The sequence below is a fragment of the Cheilinus undulatus genome, linkage group 20 (assembly GCF_018320785.1).
Source record: "Cheilinus undulatus linkage group 20, ASM1832078v1, whole genome shotgun sequence".
In the NCBI taxonomy this organism is placed as follows: Eukaryota; Metazoa; Chordata; class Actinopteri; order Labriformes; family Labridae; genus Cheilinus; species Cheilinus undulatus.
Window position 1 is genome coordinate 3,065,940 of NC_054884.1, and position 20,944 is coordinate 3,086,883.

Consider the following 20,944-nt stretch of genomic DNA (forward strand, 5'->3'; position numbering starts at 1 on the left):
TCCTCTCAGACACCGAGCGGTGAATCTGTTCCTGCAGGGCTATGAGAAGCTGTGGATCGAGGCAGAGGAACACTACTTTGAGGACAAGCTGATCGAAGACCTTGCTGTGAGTCAACAGGAAGTCACCATTGTCTTCTTCTTCTGTGGTGTTAAAGGCTGCAGACTGATGATGCTGTCCTTGTTTCAGAAACCAGGGGACGAGGAGGCGTGTGAGGAAGAGGAGGGGACAAAGCACATCGATCCTCTACATCAACTCATCCAGCTGTTCAGCCGAACTGCCCTCACCGAGAAATGGTCAGCCTTTAGATTTTTGAATGAATGTTCAATTGACCTGTTACAGAGCTCTTGATGAATCTTTGACGTGAGAGAACAGTATTTACACGTGAAACAACAGACAAACATCTACCAGGAGACGTCTCTGTCTCTCTTTCTGTAACAGACTAATGTTGAAGGAAAGCTATGGCCGACACTGCTCTCTCTCTCTCTCTTTGGGTTCAAATGAGGACAGTTTATCTGTTTTTCTATCAAAACTATTTCTGGTACAAATGTGAATCTAGCTTGGATCAGCCAAACCAACAAGAGGTTTGACATACACCGCGTTCCAAATGATTATGCAAATGATATTTTTCTCTGATTTTCCTAAATAGTCGATGCAAATGACTGTCAGTATAATATTCAAGTTTTTATCACAAATAAAAAACTCAAAGTGCACTGTTCCACATTATTATGCACAACAGAGTTTCAAAACATTTTATAGGTTTAAAAGAACTGAAAATGGTTATTTGTTGAATCTGCAGCATTAGGAGGTCTTATCTACTGAAATCAAAGCTATTTCAATCAAAAACATCTTAACAGGCCAAGTACCATGTTAACATAGGAGCCCTTTTTTGATATCACCGTCACTATTCTTGCATCCATTGAACTTGTGAGTTTTGGGAGAGTTTCTGCTTGAATTTCTTTGCAGGATGTCAGAATATCCTCCCAGAGCTGCTGTTTTGATGTGAACTGCCTCCCACCCTCATAGATCTTTAGCTTGAGGATGCTCCAAAGGTTCTCAACAGGGTTGAGGTCAGGGGAGGATGGGGGCCACACCATGAGTTTCTCTCCTTTTATGCCCATAGCAGCCAATGACACAGAGGGATTCTTTGCAGCATGAGATGGTGCATTGTCATGCATGAAGATGATTTTGCTACAGATGGCACGGTTCTTCTTTTTGTACCATGGAAGAAAGTGGTCTGTCAGAAACTCTAGATACTTTGCCGAGGTCATTTTCACACCTTCAGGGACCCTAAAGGGGACTACCAGCTCTCTCCCCATGATTCTGGCCTAAAACATGACTCCGCCCCCTCCTTGCTGTCGTCACAGCCTTGTTGGGACATGGTGGCCATCCACCAACCATCCACTACTCCTCCATCTGGACCATCCAGGGTTGCACGGCACTCATCAGTAAACAAGACTGTTTCAAAATGAGTCTTCATGTGTTTCTGGGCCCACTGCAACCGTTTCTGCTTATGAGCATTGGTTAGGGGGGGCTGAATAGTAGGTTTATACACGACTGCAAGCCTCTGGAGGATCCTACACCTTGAGGTTGGTGGGACTCCAGAGGCACCAGCAGCTTCAAAAACCTGTTTGCTGCTTTGTAATGGCATTTTAGCAGCTGCTCTCTTAATCCCATGAATTTGTCTGTCAGAAACCTTCCTCATTATGCCTTTATCTGCAGGAACCCGCCTGTGCTCTGAATCAGACACTAATTTCTTCACAGTATGATGATCACACTTAAGTTTTCCTGAAATATCTCATGTTTTCATTCCTTGTCCAAGGCATTACACTATTTTAGGCTTTTCAGCAGCAGAGATCCTTTTTCTTTCCCATATTGCTGAAACCTGTGGCCGGCTTAATAATGTGGAACGTCCTTCTTAAGCAGTTTTCCTTTAATTGGGCTCACCTGGCAAACTAATGATCACAGGTGTCTGAGATTGATTTGAGTGATCCAGAGAGTCCTGAGACACAACACCATCCATTATTTTCATTGAAAAACAAAAAATTGAATGTTTATGACACTAAAATCCAGTTTGCATAATAATTCAGTACCTGGTATAACCCAAAACCCTAACAGTCTGTGTGTGTGTCTGCTCTCACAGTAAACTGGATGAAGATAACCTGTACATGGCGTACGCTGACATTATGGGAAAGGTAGGAACACCTGAACCAGTAACACTGATAATGGATCCTCTCTAAGACCACCTGGTCAGATCTGTTACCCCTCTGTTTATCTGTCTGTGTGTCTCAGAGCTGCCATGATGAGGAGGACGAGGATGGAGAGGAAGTCAAGAGCTTTGAGGTGAGTCATCCAGATTCAGTCAGAGCTTTAATGACAGAGAGATCACAGGTTTGTCACCTGTCAATATAAAACCATATATCTGTTGTTTCTGTGATGCAGGAGAAGGAGATGGAGAAGCAGAAGCTTTTATACCAGCAGGCTCGTCTGCATGACCGAGGAGCAGCAGAGATGGTTCTACAGACCATTAGCGCAAGCAAAGGTTAGACCTCTGACCCTTTATAATAATCATATCACTCTTTTATAATGCTACCACACCATGGCTGTTGGACCTTTCTCTAGGGACACTAGCTACAGATGATCAGAAATTAAGGAGTTAAAGACTGTTTATTATGATTATCTGGTATTGATCCTACATGTTCTGTCTGATAATTAGCTGATGCATACTGTAGACCACAGACTGAAGTATTCTGTCTCTAATTGGTTGGCGTGTCCAGGTGAGATGGGTCTGATGGTGGCATCAACGCTGAAGCTAGGCATCGCAATCCTGAATGGAGGAAACTCCACAGTACAGCAGGTGAACACTACAGCTGAATAGGAAGAAAAGTTAAAATGGTGATGATTGGTGTTATCTTTGGTGTTAACACCATCAGAGAAGTGTGATTGGAGGAAATTATTAACGAGATTTATGTAGTAGTAAGCCTTTAGAACAGGGGTCATCAAGTACATTTGCACAAGGGCCAGATTTGGTCTTGACAGAGACTCCTGGGTCCGGACTTTCAAATAAACAAAAATTAAATAAATATTTTGGTCTGATTAAAAAGTTATTGAATTAGAATTTGCATTTTCTTTCAAAACGTAGGACATTTCAATTATTACCAGTGAGATCTATCCATACTATCTATAATGCAGCAGGCCACAAGGAGACAGTCCTGCCCACAGGACTGGCTGGACCCCTGAAAATCCTCAATGAGCCCTCCCCTATTGTCATGTAGCACCAATATCAACTCATTTTTGACACTTTTCACCCTTTCTCACTACTTCATTCGGCCATTTCTACAGCATTTTTGGCCCCTCCTAACCCAATTTTTGATCATTTTTGCCCCTTTTCGCCCTTTTTGCTCTTTAACCCCTTTTTACATCTTTCCTGCTAATTTTTGCCCCTGTGTGCCACTCTTTAACTATATTTCTTGCTCTTTTTAATCCATTTTTGATACTTGGCTCTTTGACTAAATTTTTTCCATTCTTTAGCACATTTTAAATCACTTTTCCTGCATGTTTTATCCCCTTTATGCCACTCTTTTATCCATTTTGCCACTTTTCACCTATTTTTCATACTTTTTTCATCTTTTTTCTTCTTTTACAATTTTTTTCCACATTTTAACCCCTTTTTCACCAATTTTCTGTCAAATTTGTGTCCCTTTGTGCCACTCCACAAGCCATTTTTGCCACTGTCTAACACCTTTTCATCTTTCATTCTTCTAGTCTTAACCCTTATTTAAAATATATTTACTAATAATGACTGACAAGGGAATTTCTGTAAAAACAGATCAAATGTTAAATCTTTCTACAACTATTTCAATACCATTTTTGTGGTGGATTTAACAACTGCAGACATTTAAAGCCAAAAGATAAAATTTAAACCACAACATCTTCTTTTCATCCTTTTCATAATTTAATAATCTTCTGGGGGCCGAACAGGAAGCTTTGGGGGGTCTGATTTGGCCCTCGGGCTCCAGTTGATCCATGCCTTAGAAGATCGTATGCTGCCATGTAGTGATGCTATCTGAAATATAGCTTTAGAACTTTAACTGCTGTTTAACATGAAAATGTAACTGAGATTAAATATCAAGGAGAAATGTCCATATACTTTCTATCCCTGCTGTTCTCTGGTCTGAATCAGACTCCTCTGGTCTCTGTTGACAGAAAATGTTGGACTACCTGAAGGATAAGAAGGACGTTGGCTTCTTTCAGAGTCTTGCCGGTCTCATGCAGTCCTGCAGGTACGGTCAAAGTCTGATAATAACAACTAGACAATCCCATCACGATCAGACTTCATGTCAATACCTTTACACTCATAGTTGGCCATAGGTGATTACTCATGAACTGGATCTGAATGGTTGTGTTCCAGCGTTCTGGACCTGAATGCGTTTGAGCGTCAGAACAAGGCTGAAGGTCTGGGCATGGTGACAGAGGAGGGATCAGGTCAGTACCACCAGCACCAACACTGTAGTCTCTGTGGTCATGAACATCTGTCTTCATCCATGTTCAGAGGTTTCTCTCATCAGGTTCCACTCCAAAAAGTCAGCAGTTCTAAAATGACATTTAATATCTTCAGGACAGGGTTCAGATCAGTTCTCCAGAGTAAAAACGCCTCACCATAACTCCACTGACTGTTCCTCAGTGTTCTCCATTACTAATAGATCTTAGAATGTTGAAGGAACAGCGTGTCCTAACAGCACAGGCCATCAGAGAGCAGCGTTAGCATTGCTTAACTCTTCTTTTCCTCCTCCTTTAAAATAAAAGCCCTATAGATGCCAAACTTTAGAGGAAAACTGTAAAAATAACAGAAAATCTTCGGGAAACAGAGTGTGAGGTTGTACCTGATGCTGACATGCTGTTAGGACATGCTGTAAAGGTCATAAAGAACAGTAACTGATATTGAACAGCTGTTTGATTTTCCTGGACCTAATCTGGTTTTATGGTCCTTAGACATCAGAGCTCATCTTTAATCCCTCCATCCTGTCATCAGTGTGGCTGACGATTATGTTAATTATGATTTTATGTTTAGTATGTCCTTTTCTAACTTCTACCTCTGATTCAGTGAATATGTCATAAGTTGTACCTCTGACTGAGTTATTATCTGTTCTAACCTCTACCTCTTCCTGTTGTTCTCTAACACCACAGTCTCACAGTTTGTGTCGTTCATGGTTTAATTTAGTCTCCCATCCCATCGATGTTCAATCATCCACACTCATACCTCAGATTTATTCTTTTTTCCCATGTTTTTCCCATGTAGACAACCTCTTATTAGATTCATTTTGAGATTTGAATGATCAGTGATGACTGATGAACTAGCAATCTGGTACTACCAGACCATCTCAGGTCTTTTTCACTTTAGTGTTTGTTGTGTTAAACATAAAAAAGTAAACATGGTTGGCTAAATCTATATCCTCATTGGTTAATCTTCTAATGTTATAAATGAGTGTTTGTATATGTTTTCTACAAAGTTTAACAAGTACTCTAAAAACTTAAGCATTATGTTATTAGCTCTACTGATGAACGGTCTAAAACGCCTATGACTGAAGTTAACAGCTGTTGATGATGAACGGTCTAAAACGCCTATGTCTGATGTTAACAGCTCTACTGATGAACGGTCTAAAATGCCTATGTCTGATGTTAATAGCTCTACTGATGAACGGTCTAAAACGCCTATGTCTGATGTTAACAGCTCTACTGATGAACGGTCTAAAATGCCTATGTCTGATGTTAATAGCTCTACTGATGAACAGTCTAAAACACCTATGTCTGATGTTAATAGCTCTACTGATGAACGGTCTAAAATGCCTATGTCTGATGTTAACTGCTCTACTGATGAACGGTCTAAAATGCCTATGTCTGATGTTAATAGCTCTACTGATGAACGGTCTAAAACGCCTATGTCTGACGTTAACAACTCTACTGATGATGAAAGGTCTAAAACACCTATGACTGATGTTAACAGCTCTGCTGATGACGAACGGACTAAAACGCATATGTCTTATGTTAACAGCTCCACTGATGAACGGCATAAAACGCCTATGTCTGATGTTAGTAGCTCTATTGATGATGAAAGGTCTAAAACGCCTATGTCTGATGTTAGTAGCTCTATTGATGATGAACGGTCTAAAACACCTATGTCTGATGTTAACAGCTCTACTGATGAACGGTCTAAAATGCCTATGTCTGATGTTAATAGCTCTACTGATGAACGGTCTAAAACACCTATGTCTGATGTTAATAGCTCTACTGATGAACGGTCTAAAACGCCTATGTCTGATGTTAACTGCTCTAATGATGAACGGTCTAAAATGCCTATGTCTGATGTTAATAGCTCTACTGATGAACGGTCTAAAACGCCTATGTCTGACGTTAACAACTCTACTAATGATGAACGTTCTAAAATGCCTATGTCTGACGTTAACAGCTCTACTGATGATGAAAGGTCTAAAACACCTATGACTGATGTTAACAGCTCTGCTGATGACGAACGGACAAAAAGGCATATGTCTTATGTTAACAGCTCCACTGATGAACAGCATAAAACGCCTATGTCTGATGTTAGTAGCTCTATTGATGATGAAAGGTCTAAAACGCCTATGTCTGATGTTAGTAGCTCTATTGATGATGAACGGTCTAAAACACCTATGACTGATGTTAACAGCTCTACTGATGATGAACGGTCTAAAACGCCTATGTCTGATGTTAGTAGCTGTATTGATGATGAATGGTCTAAAACGCCTATGTCTGATGTTAGTAGCTGTATTGATGATGAACGGTCTAAAACGCCTATGTCTGATGTTAGTAGCTGTATTGATGATGAACGGTCTAAAAAGCCTATGTCTGATGTTAGTAGCTCTATTGATGATGAATGGTCTAAAACGCCTATGTCTGATGTTAGTAGCTCTATTGATGATGAACGGTCTAAAACACCTATGACTGATGTTAACAGCTCTACTGATGATGAACGGTCTAAAACGCCTATGTCTGATGTTAGTAGCTGTATTGATGATGAACGGTCTAAAATGCCTATGTCTGATGTTAGTAGCTCTACTGATGATTAACGCTCTGAAACACCTAGTCTGATGTTAACAGCTCTACTGATGATGTTTTACCTAAATTGAGCTTCTTTAATCATGAAAATGTTTCTTGATTTTAGGTATGGAATAGACTTGATTTCTCTGGAATCTTATATGGAGTCAATGAACATATTAGCTCCTTGGTGTCTCCAGGACTCTTAAAGCTGCCATTCATTAACGTCTCCATCAAACACTCAAATGATATGTTCATTTACTTCATGTCTTATGTTAAAATTCCATCACATGTCAGTGTCAGAGAGCAGAGACTAGTGATAACTGTCAGTTCAGGTGTTCGGTTAAAGCTGAACTCAGCATCATTTAATACAAAGACAGCTATATTAGCCACTTAGCCTCATAGCTAGAGATAACACTTTTAGAGGACTTTATTCCCATGTTTTAGCACTGAAATGGTCGTCAGGAGATTACATCTGAAGATATTAGCCATAGAGGAGAAGATGGTGGACATGATTCAACACAACAAACTAAATAAAACATAGAAATACTTCCAGTCAGTCTGAAAAGATTGTTTGGTACAAAGAGCATCACTGACTCATAATAGGTTCAGTCAGCTTTAAAAACTGTGAGGACCAGCTCCACTTAAGGACTGATGTGCTTTAACTCACAGCAACCCCTGATGTAAGCTATGTTGACAAACATCAGCTATGCTTACTAACATCATCTGATGTTTAGAAAAAACAGCTAATGTTTACAAACAGAGGATGTTTATAACCATCAACTATGTTTACAAACATGGGCTATGTTTAAAAACATCAGCTGTGTTTATAAACATCAGCCCTGTTTTACAAAGATCAGCTTTATTTTACAAACATCAGCTCTGTTGTGTCCACTCAGATTGAATGATTTATCTGATTTATCTGTTAATAATAGATGTGTCCAGAGCAGAAAAAGGACTTTATCTCGCATGCATGGTTTTCATTGTGATGGAGTTAAAGCACCAACAGCTGAACAGTTTCTAAAGCTGACTTTGAATTCATCTTTAGTGCTCCTCCTGCTGAAGCACAGCTCCTCATCACTTCTTTGGTACTATCTCAGTAATGTGAAGAAAAGTCTGTTAAGCATGTTTAAACCATCAGGTGATTTCTCATCCCCATGAAACCGTCGTCTTTTCTCCTCTCATCAGATTTCTAGGTTTGACCTTTGACCTTTACAACCTTTAGTTCACGCTACATTTAGACTATTAGAAAAGTTTCACTTTTCCCTATATGTAATCTTCAGTTTCTTTGTTTCTTACTTCCTTCTCTCTTTCTTTCTTCCCCTCTTTTTCTTTCTCATTTTGCTTTTCTGCCCTTTCTTCCCCTCCTCAGTCATCACTCATGAGCGTGGTAATTATGCCTCCTGCCATCTTCTGTGTGTTGGTTGAATCTCTCTCTCTGTTTCTCTCTGTTTCTAGCTGTTTCTATCCGGTTAGTCCTTGTGTCAGTTCTGTCCAGGTCCTGAGTGTAGTCCTTCAAACCACCTCTACTTCCTGTTTGTAGCTCCTCCTCTTCCTCCCTCCTCTCAAGCCCAGTTCAGACCAAAGATTGGAGGTGCAGAGACCATTTTTTAATAGGACAGCTGTAGTTTTGTGAATTGAGCCGATAGAGCTGGAGTCAGGTCGGCTGATGGTGCTACCAATTCAAAGCCATCATTCTTCATGTTTTTTTTTACAGCTACCTTTGACCAAGAAGCTCCATGTTATCATCAGTCAAATACAGTCCCATAGTGAGGTGTCATTGTTTGGGATGATCTTTTTTCCCACAGCACTCAGCAAGAAGCACAGCTACTGCTCAGTAGCTGAACAGAGTGAATAAAGCCTAGCTTACCAAATAAAAAGCTGTTTAGGTGACTGAGGAACCAGATCTTATTATGGAGCTGAGCTCAGATCCTGATTAGCTAAAGAGGATCCAGAATACCGATCCTCACAGTCTCAGTAGTCAGTGTTTGCTCTGATTATTAGATGTGACATCACTTCCCTATTTGATGGTGAGCCACTTCACCCCCTTTCCATGAGTTACCAACTATGACTGGAAGGAATCAGCCCTAAATCCCAGACTTCACCAACATTCCATCCTTGTCTTTGAACATGATATTATCCTTTAAATTCTATATTTTGACATTCAATCCGTGCCCCTGTAGTTTTTATCAAAACATTCCATCCTTACCTTTAAAGTTGATATCATCCTTTAAAGTGTAAATTTAAACATTCTATCCTTGCCTTTAATGACCATGTTAAACTTTTAAGTCTTTTTTCAAACAGTCCATCCTTGTCTATGAAGATTTTAATCTTTTAACACTTATTACACATTCTATCCTTACCATTAAAATTGACGCCATCCTTTAAAGTGTACATTTTAGATTCCATCCTTGCCTTTGAAGGTGATGTTATAATTTCAAGTCTATATTCAAACATTCCACCCTTGCCTTTGAACATGATGTCATGCTTTTATGTCTATTTAAACATTCCATTCTTGCCTTAAAACATGATTATATCCCCTTAAGTCTATATTTAAACATTCCGTTCTTGCCTTTGAATATGATGTTATGCTTTCAATTCTATATTTAGACATTCAATCCTCTCCCTTAAAATTTTTTATCAAAACATTCCATCCTTACCTTCAATGTTGATACCATCCTTAAAGCTCAGATTTAAACATTCCTTCCTTGCCTTTAAAGATGATCTTTAGCTTTAATTCTATATTTAAACATTCCATCCTGCCTTTGAATATAATTTTCTGCTTTCAATTCTTTATTTAGACATTCAGTCCTTGCCTTTAAAGTGTTTATCAAAACATTTCAATCTTGCCTTCAAAGTTGGTGCCATCCTTTAAAGCTTAAATTTAAACATTCTATCCTTGCCTTTAAAGATGATATTAACCTTTGAAGTCTATATTAAAACATACCGTCCTTGCCTTTGAAGTGATATAATCCTTAAAAGGCATTATTTAAACATTCCATCCTTGCCTATGTCGATTGTCATCTTTTGTGAAGGTGTTATCATCCCTTATATTCTATATTTAAACATTCCATCCCTGCCCATGAAGATTATCTTTTGACACTAATTACACAGTCTATCCTCACCATTGAAGTTGATGTCATCCTTTAAATTGTAAATTTAAACATTCCTTCCTTACCTTTAATAATAATCTTTACCTTTAAATTCTTTATTAAAACATTCCATCCTTGCCTATGATGACTTGATATCTAACACTTATCATGCATTATTTTCTTGCCAGTGAAACTGATGCCATCCTTTAAAGTGTACATTTTAACATTCCATCCTTGCCTTTGATGATGATGTTATCATTTTAAGTCTATATTTAAACATTCCATCCTTGCCTTTGAACATGTTGTTATCACTTTAACTATATATTTTTGAAATTCCATTCTTGCCTTTAAACATGACTTTATCCCCTTAAGTCTATATTTAAACATTCCATCTTTGCCTTTAAATATAATTTTATGCTTTCAATTCTTTATTTAGACATTCAATCCTTGCCTTTAAAGTTTTTATCAAAACATCCCATCCTTACCTTTAAAGTTGTTGCCATCCTTTAAAGCTCAGATTTAAACATTCTATCCTTGCCTTTGAATTGATTTAATCTTTTAAATTCTATATTTAAACATTCCATGCTTGCCTGTGAACGTTGTAAACCATTAACTCTTATAATGCATTATATTCTTGCCTTTACAGTTGATGGCACCCTTAAAAGTCCATTTTTAAACATTTAATGTTTAACATGTTATTTAAACATTCCATCCTCGCCTATGAATATTGTCATCTTTTGCAAAGGTGTTATCATCCCTTAAAATCCTATTCTTGGAGATTGTCAACACTTTTACACATTCCATCCTCACCACGAAAGTTGATGCCATCCTAAGTCTATATCTAAACATCCCATCCTTACCTTTGAAGTCAATGCCAATGTTGAATATATATAGAAACATTCCATCTTTGCTTTTGAAATTGGTGCCATCCATAAAAGCATGGTAAAATATTCCATCCTTGCATTTGAAGATCATCTTTTTTATAAAAACACCTTACTCTTACTACACATTCCATCTTTGCCATTAAGATGATGTCATCTTTAAAAGATCATGTTTAAACATTCTGCTTTGTAGTCATATAGGCCAAGCCCCTTATTTGTATTAACTGGTATCCTTCAAACCTGGACAGATGGGCTTTTAGCCCCCTCGTGTGTTTGTTCGTAACAGATGAACTATTCTATAATGTTTTTTATTTTAAATTGTCCTCATTTCTGAAACCCAGAAGTTGACCCTCCACACTTACAGCCTTCCAGAACATTGCAGAGCAACCTCTTTTAAGTACTTGAAAGTTCAAATTGGTCTCATGGTGGTACTGGTCTGCACTGGCCTTATGGTGGATCTGGTCTGAACTGGTCTCATGGTAGATCTGATCTGAACTGGTCTCATGGTAGATCTTTGGTCTGAACTGGCCTTTACTCCCTGGTTTCTTTGATTTAGGCTGGTTTTTTCCCTGAGTGTCTGTGGTTTAAGTCTTAGTCTCTGGTCTCTACCAGATAAATTAATGATGATTTGACCCAGACTAAGATTTCAGAAGTCAGATTTAACCCCCCACCCCCACCCCCCATGTTTAGGCAGATTTTAGCTGCTTGGTCTCTGCCTCCCCCTCAGGATTTGTACAGGATCTGGCACAGTCTAAACATCACTAAAATGGCTGTTTACCTCCCCCACCCTCCCCACCTCTCGCTCATGTAGTCAGCCTGCAGGTTGTTGTGTCTCAGTGATGGACTTGGTTATTGTGGTGGATGTTCTCTGTTGTGAAGTCTCTTCACAGCGACTGTCTCTGTCTCCTCCTTCTTCTTCTTCTGATATTTTCAGGCTGCAATGATTAACAGGTACCAAACCAAGAGATGTAAGATCAGATCAGTCAAACATCCCAAATACTCCCATACATCACTTACTATCTGACATGATGAAGAGAATCATCTCTGACAGTTCTCTAATTTCCACATTGTCTGTCTGTAAGCCGTTCAGTCTGTGGCATGGAGATGCGCCCTGTCTACCATCCACCTGTAGAACATGCTAGAAATGCCATCCCGGCCCACTCTGCGCCAGATGTGCACCAAGTCTTTTTTCAGTGGAGCTGCTTCCAGACCACAGTGATCGGATCAAACCAGATCAGCCCAAACAGGAAGTCAGACAAAAGATTAGGTTAGCTGAGAAAAACAATGGGGTTCCCAGGATCTGTGCATGTGGACTTAAATCAGAGTCTGTGGTCGTCCTGGTCTTGCTGAAGTCTTGTCAGACTTGGATGCTGACTGATGGCCAGAGACCCTGGCTGGACTCCTTTGTGATGACTTCTCTTCGGGGCGTCTTTGGGTGTGGTTGTTAGACTGCCTGTCTATGATGGGAGGGGTCAGCTGATGGATATGGGAACAACAGCTGAGCTTCCTTAGGTCGGATCCAGCTCACCACATACTGGGTGCCCAGGACCTGGCTTTTTGGATCAGGGGCAGCCTTGTGCAGCATGGAGGATACCTGGAGAGATGGGGCATGGATCTAGAGCAGTCCTGGCAATGGCCATCAGAAGGCCGGTCCAATACAGGACCTGAACCAGCGTATGCTGACCTTATACTATTCACCTGGACCTGTGGTCCTGAATGGGAATCCTAGCCTGTGGCCCGTGTTTGCTCGCTGAATCACAGCAGGGATCTTACTCAGACTGAGGGGTTTACTGCATTTCAGCAGAAGCTTAATAGGGCCTGAAATATACTTTAGATAAAGAGTCTTCATCTTAACATTAATGCTGACAACACAGAAACATTCAGACTATCAGCGTCTCCTTCTCTAGGGACCTAAAACCTCAGTAGTCCTGAGCCCAGGACATTTCCTCCTTGTTGGGTTCTCCCCATGAGCTCTTAGTGTAGAGATGACATCGTTCACACTGTGTTCAGCCTTCCATACTCTTGGTTACCTATTATCTGAGTCCCAGGACCAGCCTGGTCTACTCCAGCTCATCCCTGGTACGATATTCTTCAGTGGGATATCTTGTTCTTTCTTCATCTTGGAATTCAAAGCCATTCTCGATGGGCATCATCTTCAGTGGCCTCATCTGTGACCTGGTACCACCAGACTTTGGTAAGTCCTCTTCAGTCCTTCATTCAGTTGGTCTAGGACTGCAGCTGCCATGATCTTGTCTGTAATTGCAGCGGTGTATTGCTTGCCTCGGCTTCTGATTGGTCGGCTGCAGGACTTGGCACAGGTTCGGGCTTCTTTAGGAGAGTTGCATGCAGCTGTCTGAATAAGACTAGTGATGTCAACCACTAAACAAAGAAACGGTGGAAACCTGTTTCCTATTCCTCATGCCCCGTTCAGGGTGACCTCACATGTAGCTGTGAAAAGGGAGGATGAGATGGGACAGTCCAGTGCTGTTCCCTTGCCAAGGTGCTGGCACCCAGTTGTGTAGCCCTGCAAAAACCGCTGAACCTTTCAATCTCAAGAGTAGCTCTGAGTGTTGATCAACAGCATATGGGAACGTCTCCGGAAAATCTTGAAGTGGGATGGACCGGTATGTGTTCTCCAGGTCCAGCTCTATAGCACTGAGGTCCTTCTTGTTCCCCTCAGCAGACTGCAACTGACTCTAGATGAGTGTTTTGTGGTCTGTATTTCCTCAGTAACCAGAGACTTCCTCTCTGGCAGCTTGTGAAGATGTATTTGTTTTAGTAGAAACCTGGGGTCTCAGTTATAAAACGGTGCATTTGAGATAAAGTCTGCGAGACTTTGTCAAAGGAAAGTGCAGATTTGTATCACAGTCTATCCCAAAGATTGTGCCAGACCATTAGACCATACAGTGTGAGCTCATAACGATTCAGTCGTTCAGTATTAGCTGACACTCCGCCACAACCATCACAGAGTCTGCTTGGAATCACAGAGTATGCCCCGTTTAAGGGAGATAAATCCTGACCTACACCAGTTTTCAGTTCCTAGATCATCCCACAGACCTCTCAGGACTAAGGGCAGCTCTTTTAGAACCTATCGGAAACATCATCAGTCCTGGGGTAGCAGCATGACCTCTTCACATTAGGGACCTTTGTCCCTTTAGTCCTGATCCATTGGATCCATGTGAACACACTTCCGTAATGAATGTGGGTATCCACTTCATGATTCAGGCAGTGTCCACATGAAGTGTGACTGCAACCCTGCTCTAGTATAGGGTCAGAAGCCAAGGGATCGAAGAGGGAGATGCTTTTCTGGATCTGCAATCTGCATCCATTCCAGGTCCTCAAGTTCTTTCTGTACCGGTCTCCTCAACTCAGAAGGCTCTCAGACCTTCTCTCTCTTGGTCCTGCATCTCCATGCCTCATTCTAGGGATAATCTAGGGATATGTTCAAGGACTGTCCTTCAGTCCGTCTGCTCATCCATCCAGCCATTAGTATGTACACCCATAGGTATAAATACAGCTCTGTACTCTCTGGGCCGTTAGGGTGAACATGATATCTCCAGACCAGATCAGTCCACATCAAACAGAATATCTGCAGACCTGCTCCTTCTCCTCTCACCTTCCTGCTCTACCTGTCCATTTATCCGTGTTGTTCTCAGAACGGAGGTGTTTGTGTCCTACCATGAAACTGTGTGGGTGGAGGGGGTCAACTCTTCTGTCCTTCCTTCTTCATTTCCTTCTTTAGTCCCTTATTTAGTTCCTTCCTTCCCTCCTCTCTACCTCCTCCCTCCGTCCCTCCTTCCTCCCCTCCTCTTTTCTTCCTTCACTTCTGCCTTCCTCACTTCCTTCCCTCTTCATTCATCCCTTCCTTCCTTCCTTCCCTCCTCTCTTCCTTCCTTTCTCCCTCCGTCCTTCCTCTCTTCCTCTTTCCTTCCTTCTCTCCCGCCTTCCTCACTTCCCCCTTTTCATTCCCTCCTCCCTCCCTGCTTCCTCCCTCCTTCCTTCCCTCCATCTTTACTCTCTTCTTTCCTTCTTTCCCTCCCTTCTCCCTCCCTCCCTCCCTCCCTTTCTTACCTTCCCTCTTCATTCCCCCCTTCCTCCCTTCCTTCCCTCCTCTCTTCCTTCCTTTCTCCCGTCATCCTTCCTCTCCACCTCTTTCCCTTCTTCTCCTCTGCCTTCCTCACTTCCCCCCTCTTCATATCCTCCTTCCTCGCTCCTTCCTCCCTCCATCTTTACTCTCTTCCTTCCTTCCTTCCTTCCCTTCTCCCTCCCTCCCTCCCTTCCTCCCTTCTCTCTTCATTCCTCCCCTCCTCCTTCCTTCCTTCTCTCCCTCCCTCCCACCTGCCTCTCTCTGTCTCTCCTCCCTTCCTACCTCCCTTCCTGCCTCTCTCTTTCTTTCCTTGCTTCTTTCTTTCCCTCCTTCTTCCTGCCATTCCTCCTCCCTCCCTCCTTCCTTCCCTCCTTCCTTCCTTCTCCCTCCCTCCTTCCTTCCTCCCTGCCTCCCTCCTCCCTCCCTCCTTCCTTCCCTCCTTCCCTCCTTCCTTCCTTCCTTCCTTCCTTTTTCCTTCCCTTCTCCCTCCCTTTCTTACCTTCTCTCTTCATTCCTCCCTTCCTCCTTCCTTCCTTCTCTCCCTCCCTCCCACCTGCCTCTCTTTGTCTCTCCTCTCTTCCTCCCTCCCTCCCTGTCTCTCTCTTTCCTTCTTTGCGTCTTTCTTTCCCTCCTTCTTCCTGTTATCCCTCCTTCCTTCCTTCCTTCCTTCCTTTCTCCCTGCCTCCTCCCTCCCTCCCTCCCTCCTTCCTTCCCTCCTTCCTTACCCCATCTTCCTTCCTTCCTTCCCTCCTTCCTTTCCTCCTTCCTTTCTTCCTTCTTTCCTTCACCCCCCTCCTTCCTTCCTTCCTTCCTTCCTATCTCTGTTTCTTGGCCTGAGCTGTGTCCTGTAGTCACTGTTTTTGTCCTCCATGATTAATAATTTTATTTAAATATTTTCCTTTTTATTAGTTAATAATTTCCCCCTATATTCTCTATTCTAAAGTCATGATTTGTTTGTATAGTTATCCATTTCTGTCTACAGTTAAATCCCTCTGATTGAATTTGGTAAATTGTTTATCTTTATCTTGTCATGTTTTCTAATTCTGATCTTACAGTAGATGTTAAAGTATTTAGATATTAATAATAATACTCACTAATCTTTAAGGCTTGAATAATGTATTCCCCTCATTCGGTTTGTGTTTGGAATGAGCCTGAAAGTGCAGTAGAACATGACTAAACGCTTGTTTCTGTATTTTTTATAAGTCCAAAGAGAAGGACTGTCAGAACGCCTGAATGAACAGAGACTGATGTCCCAGCTGGAGGTTTTAGAGGTCTGAGTTTTTATTGATTCATACAGTCTAAAAACACTGCAGGTGGGGTTCAGGAACAACACAGGAAGGTTCTTAGTGGGTGGAGGGACAGAGTAGATGTGTCCATGGATCATGATGGTTTGGGTTCTGGTGGGACAGCTTTGACTGTGCTTGTCCTCTGGTCAACAGCCCCAGATATTCTTTTAGTTGCACCGCAGGAAATGGGCCTTTTTTTTGTAGCTCGTAGCAGGAACTGGACTTTTTTTTTTTTTTTTTACTTGCAGAGCAGAAACTGAACATTTTAGTTGCTGCCAAGCCAGATTTGCTGAAAAGCAGGAACTGTAAATTCCTTGGTATAAGTCATAGTCCTCTGAGACTCAACAGACACAGGCATTTCTCCAGGGATTATGGATCAAGAGTTGTCAGTTTACAGCTAAAGTGTCAGTGGTGTATGGTGAAAGAAATCTTGGCTGGAATGGCTTTAGCATTCCCTCTGTCTCTCTGGAATTGCCCCAGCTTTGGCTTCTTTTTAAATCAGCTTTTATCATCCATCAGAGGAGTCGTGAACGAATGTGGACTGATTTTTAAAGTTGAAATGAAGAGATGGATGGGGTACTGATGGGCTGTGTATAGATGGTTTAGTGGTGAGAGAAGGGAATGGTTGAGGGTTTTTGGTGGGCAGATGGAAGATCGTTGGGGAGTCTGACAGGAATAAATGTGACTGAGGAGCAGTTATGGTAGAACAGACTTATTTAAAGGCTTTCTGTAGATCCATGTCTACTTTTGGACATTTCCCATCCTGCTGGGTGATCCGTGAATCTAAATCTCTGCCCTCTTGCTGGGGCTGATCTTAAAATAGTTTTCTGCCACTTAAAAACAAACAGTTCACTTTCAGTCTGGTTCCAGACCTGCAGACCGGTTCAGTCTCTTGTCTACTGTATTGATGTTTCTGTTCATATTTCTGTTAAAGTTTAAGTTGTTGTGTTTCATCCTCCTTTCTCTGACCCTACTTTACTTTTGCACTCTGTGGTTCAAAGCAGCATTTAAGCTCAGTCAGAGCTCCTGGACAGCTAACACCAACTCTTAGAGTGCAACAACCCAAAGATCTTCACCAGAAAAGCTCAAAGTTCAGAGACAGTAAGAATCCTGTCTAATAGAACCTAGAACACTTGTGATTTAGCAAGAGGTGGGGTACGCCCTGGACCGATCATCAGACAAACATAGTGTCAACATATAGAGACAAACAACCTTCCATACTCACACTCACACCTACGGGCAATTTAGAATCTCTGATGAACTTAACAAACATTTCTGTTGGCTGTGAAAGGAAGCCATGTCTGCATGAGGAGATCATGTAGGCTCCCCCCAGAAGGTGATCCATCTGTGATGTTCTTGCTGTGAGGAGGTAGTGCTAACCGCTGCACCACCGTGCAGCCCTCCTGCAGATGCAGCATTAATGCAGATGTACTCAAAAAATTCATTCAACAGGAAACCCTGTCATATGGCTGGTGTGACGTGCTGCTTAGAAGTTTCTCCCGTTTTCTTTCTTATGCAGGCATCATACCCATTTGAGCCCAGGGACGCAGATAAGGACTGCACCTTAGACCACCTAAAACCTGGTCTAAGGTATAACATCTGAGGAGCAGGATCACATTTATAGGACAAGTTAGATAGATGGACATATATTGACCTCTACTGAGCATGCTCCACACTCTCCTATTATATATTTAATAAAGTTATGCGATCCACCACTAAGGGGCGCTATACTCTACACGAGCTACACGATTTCTCACTTGTCTCTGTCACCTGTGAGCTCAGATGGACACACATCCAGGTGGACCAGTTGGATGTTTCCCATTCCCCCTGATGGTGATCTTTGGGTTGTTTCCTCTCGTGTCCCTTTGAGGCCACCGTCCACCACTGACTGTCAAATGCTGCTGTGTGCCGTCCTCTTCAGTCCACCGAGTGCTGTGGCTGCTCATCCCAATGTGTCAGTGTGAATGTAGGGTTGTGTATTTGGACGGTTTTTAACTTCCTGTTCCTGTCATCGTCTCTCCTCCACGTCGTCTGCTTCTGTCTCGGACTCGGTCTCTGACCTGGTCTCTGACTGGTCTCGGGCTCGGTCTCTGACTCGCTCTGTCTGTTTGTGTCTCTCTATATGACTGTGCGTGTGTGTGCGTCTGCATGTTTGTGTCGCTGTTGTTGTGTTTGTGCTGCATGTGTGCGGTTCGTGTGCACGTGTGGGCGTGTGCGTGTGTTTCTCCTCTCGGCCAGGTGAGAAGGTCATGCAGGATGATGAGTTCACCTGTGACCTTTTCCGCTTCCTGCAGCTGCTCTGTGAAGGACACAACTCAGGTGTGTGAACCAATCAATAACCGATAATAACTGATCATATCAATGAGAATCTAACCATCTCCTCAGGTACAGTCCTGTGTTTACTGTAATCAATAACCAATAATAACTGATTGTATCAATGAGAATCTAACCATCTCCTCAGGTATAGTCCTATGTTTACTGTAATCAATAACCAATAATAACTGATTGTATCAATGAGAATCTAACCATCTCCTCAGGTACAGTCCTATGTTTATTTTATGGCTTGCATCAGCAATTAAAAGGCACATTTGGCCCATGTTAAAGCAGAAATTCGGGCCAGATGTTTGGCCCAATATGAGCCTGTTTTTAGGCACAATTTTTGGAACAAATTTAAGCCCTGTTCAGTTACAACTTTTGGCCCAGTAGGGCACAAATTAAGGCAAACTCTCACTCCCCAGTGGGGCACAATTTGAGCTTGATTATATGCACAATGTTAGGAAAAATTCAAGCCCAATTTAGGCCCAGTTTTGGGCCTCATGTTTAGCACAATGTTAGGCAAGAATTTCGAAACCATGTTAGACACAATTTAGGTCCAATTCAAAACGCAGTAGGCACAAATTTAAGCCTGATGTTGGACACTAGTTGAACTTGATTTTAGGCACAAATACAGGTCTTATGTCAGCCAGAATCTGAGGGATGAATTATGGCCAAATTACTCTTCATTTTAGGGCCCCTGTTAGACACAATTAGAGTCCAGTTTGAGGTGGGATAGACACACATGTAGTTAAAATCTTTGGCCCAGTTGACCACATTTCCAGCCTGATTTTAGACACGATGAAGGGCATAAATTAGGACCCAATTATGGACACTAATCCAACCTGATTTTAGGTACAACGCCATGCACAATTTCAGGCTCAATGTTTTACAGAATGTAAGGGACAGATACAGACCAAATTTTCAATCAATTTTAGAAACCATGTTAGACACAGTGTGAGTCCAATTCAAGGTGAGATAGGCAAAAATGTAGGAGAAATCTCTGGCCCAATTTGAGCACAGTTTTAGCCTGTTTTCAGGCGCAAGGCAAAACACAATTTAGGGCCCAATTATGGACCAATTTCAGACTCCATGTTAGAAGCAATGCCAGGCAAGTATTTTGGCCCAATTTAGGCCCAAATTTAGGCTCCATGTTAGGCACAGTTTGAGCCTGATTTTAGGCGTGATAGGCTAAGATTATTGCCTGATGTTGGACACTATTTAAACCTGACTTTAGGCACAATGTCATGCACAAATCTGGCCTGTTTATGGCCCAATATCAGGCCATGCTAGGCAGAATGTGAGCGTCAAATTGAGGCCAAATTTCCGTGCAAATTTAGACTCAAGTTGTAACCACTGGATAGCACAGTGGTTTACATTGCTCTTTTATGTTTAAGAGGGTTTAACCCTGGTCTGGGCAAGATTAGCATCCAGAAAGATCCATTGGACAAGGCCCTTAACACCATTAACCACTGTCTACATCTCAGATGTATGCCACTGTAGACGCATCTGCTAAATGAAACTGTAACAATTTGCTTAATTTAAGGAAAGTTGGGAAATAAATGTAGGTCACATCTCAGGACCAATGTTACAAACATTTAGAGCCTGATTTTTAGGGATGTTAGGCAGAATGTCAGGGACATATTTAGGCCTATACTGTCTCATTTTCATGCCGTATGTTAGGCATGATTTTGGTGATCTGAGGAGTGTTAGGCACTAATTTAGGCCAAATGTAAGCCAAATTTCAGGCCTGATTTTATGCTCAAAGTTGGGCACAAGTCCGAGCCAAACACTAGACACAATATTAAGTCCAATGACATCTTATTATCTTATTACTTATTACATCTTATTTCTTAATACTTTGGCTTAAGACTTTCAGGCCTGATGTCTGGCATAATTTGAGTACAGTTGAGCTTGACTTTGGGCAAATTCTTTCCTTGATTTAGGCAGGATTTTTGGCCAGATTTAGGAATAATTTTATTAAGAAGAGACGTGTTTTAGGCACATTACACACCTAATTACAGACACAACTTTAATGATCAATTTTGGTCCAGTTTGAAGCGCAAATATAAAATTAAGGTAGAACTTTTGATCATGGTCAATGCTGGGAACACTGACAGGAGCCCAGCATTCAGTCTGTAACTGTAGGTAGGCTTATATGTTACTTTTACTCTGTTTATTTGGAGCATTAGGTGAATAATTCTGCAATGTATTGT

The 20,944-nt window shown here is 41.7% G+C and overlaps 1 protein-coding gene across 1 annotated transcript in view; it reads left to right on the forward strand.

Moving 5' to 3' along the window:
• Positions 1-20,944, forward strand: part of ryr2a (ryanodine receptor 2a (cardiac)) — a 163,482-nt gene that overhangs the window by 109,751 nt on the left and 32,787 nt on the right. The window contains exons 82-91 of the mRNA XM_041815659.1: positions 10-106; positions 188-294; positions 2,142-2,193; positions 2,291-2,341; positions 2,441-2,540; positions 2,776-2,855; positions 4,205-4,281; positions 4,410-4,483; positions 8,442-8,459; positions 18,654-18,734. Of these exons, the coding sequence (XP_041671593.1) occupies positions 10-106; positions 188-294; positions 2,142-2,193; positions 2,291-2,341; positions 2,441-2,540; positions 2,776-2,855; positions 4,205-4,281; positions 4,410-4,483; positions 8,442-8,459; positions 18,654-18,734 (737 nt within the window). The remainder of the gene's footprint in view (positions 1-9; positions 107-187; positions 295-2,141; positions 2,194-2,290; positions 2,342-2,440; positions 2,541-2,775; positions 2,856-4,204; positions 4,282-4,409; positions 4,484-8,441; positions 8,460-18,653; positions 18,735-20,944) is intronic.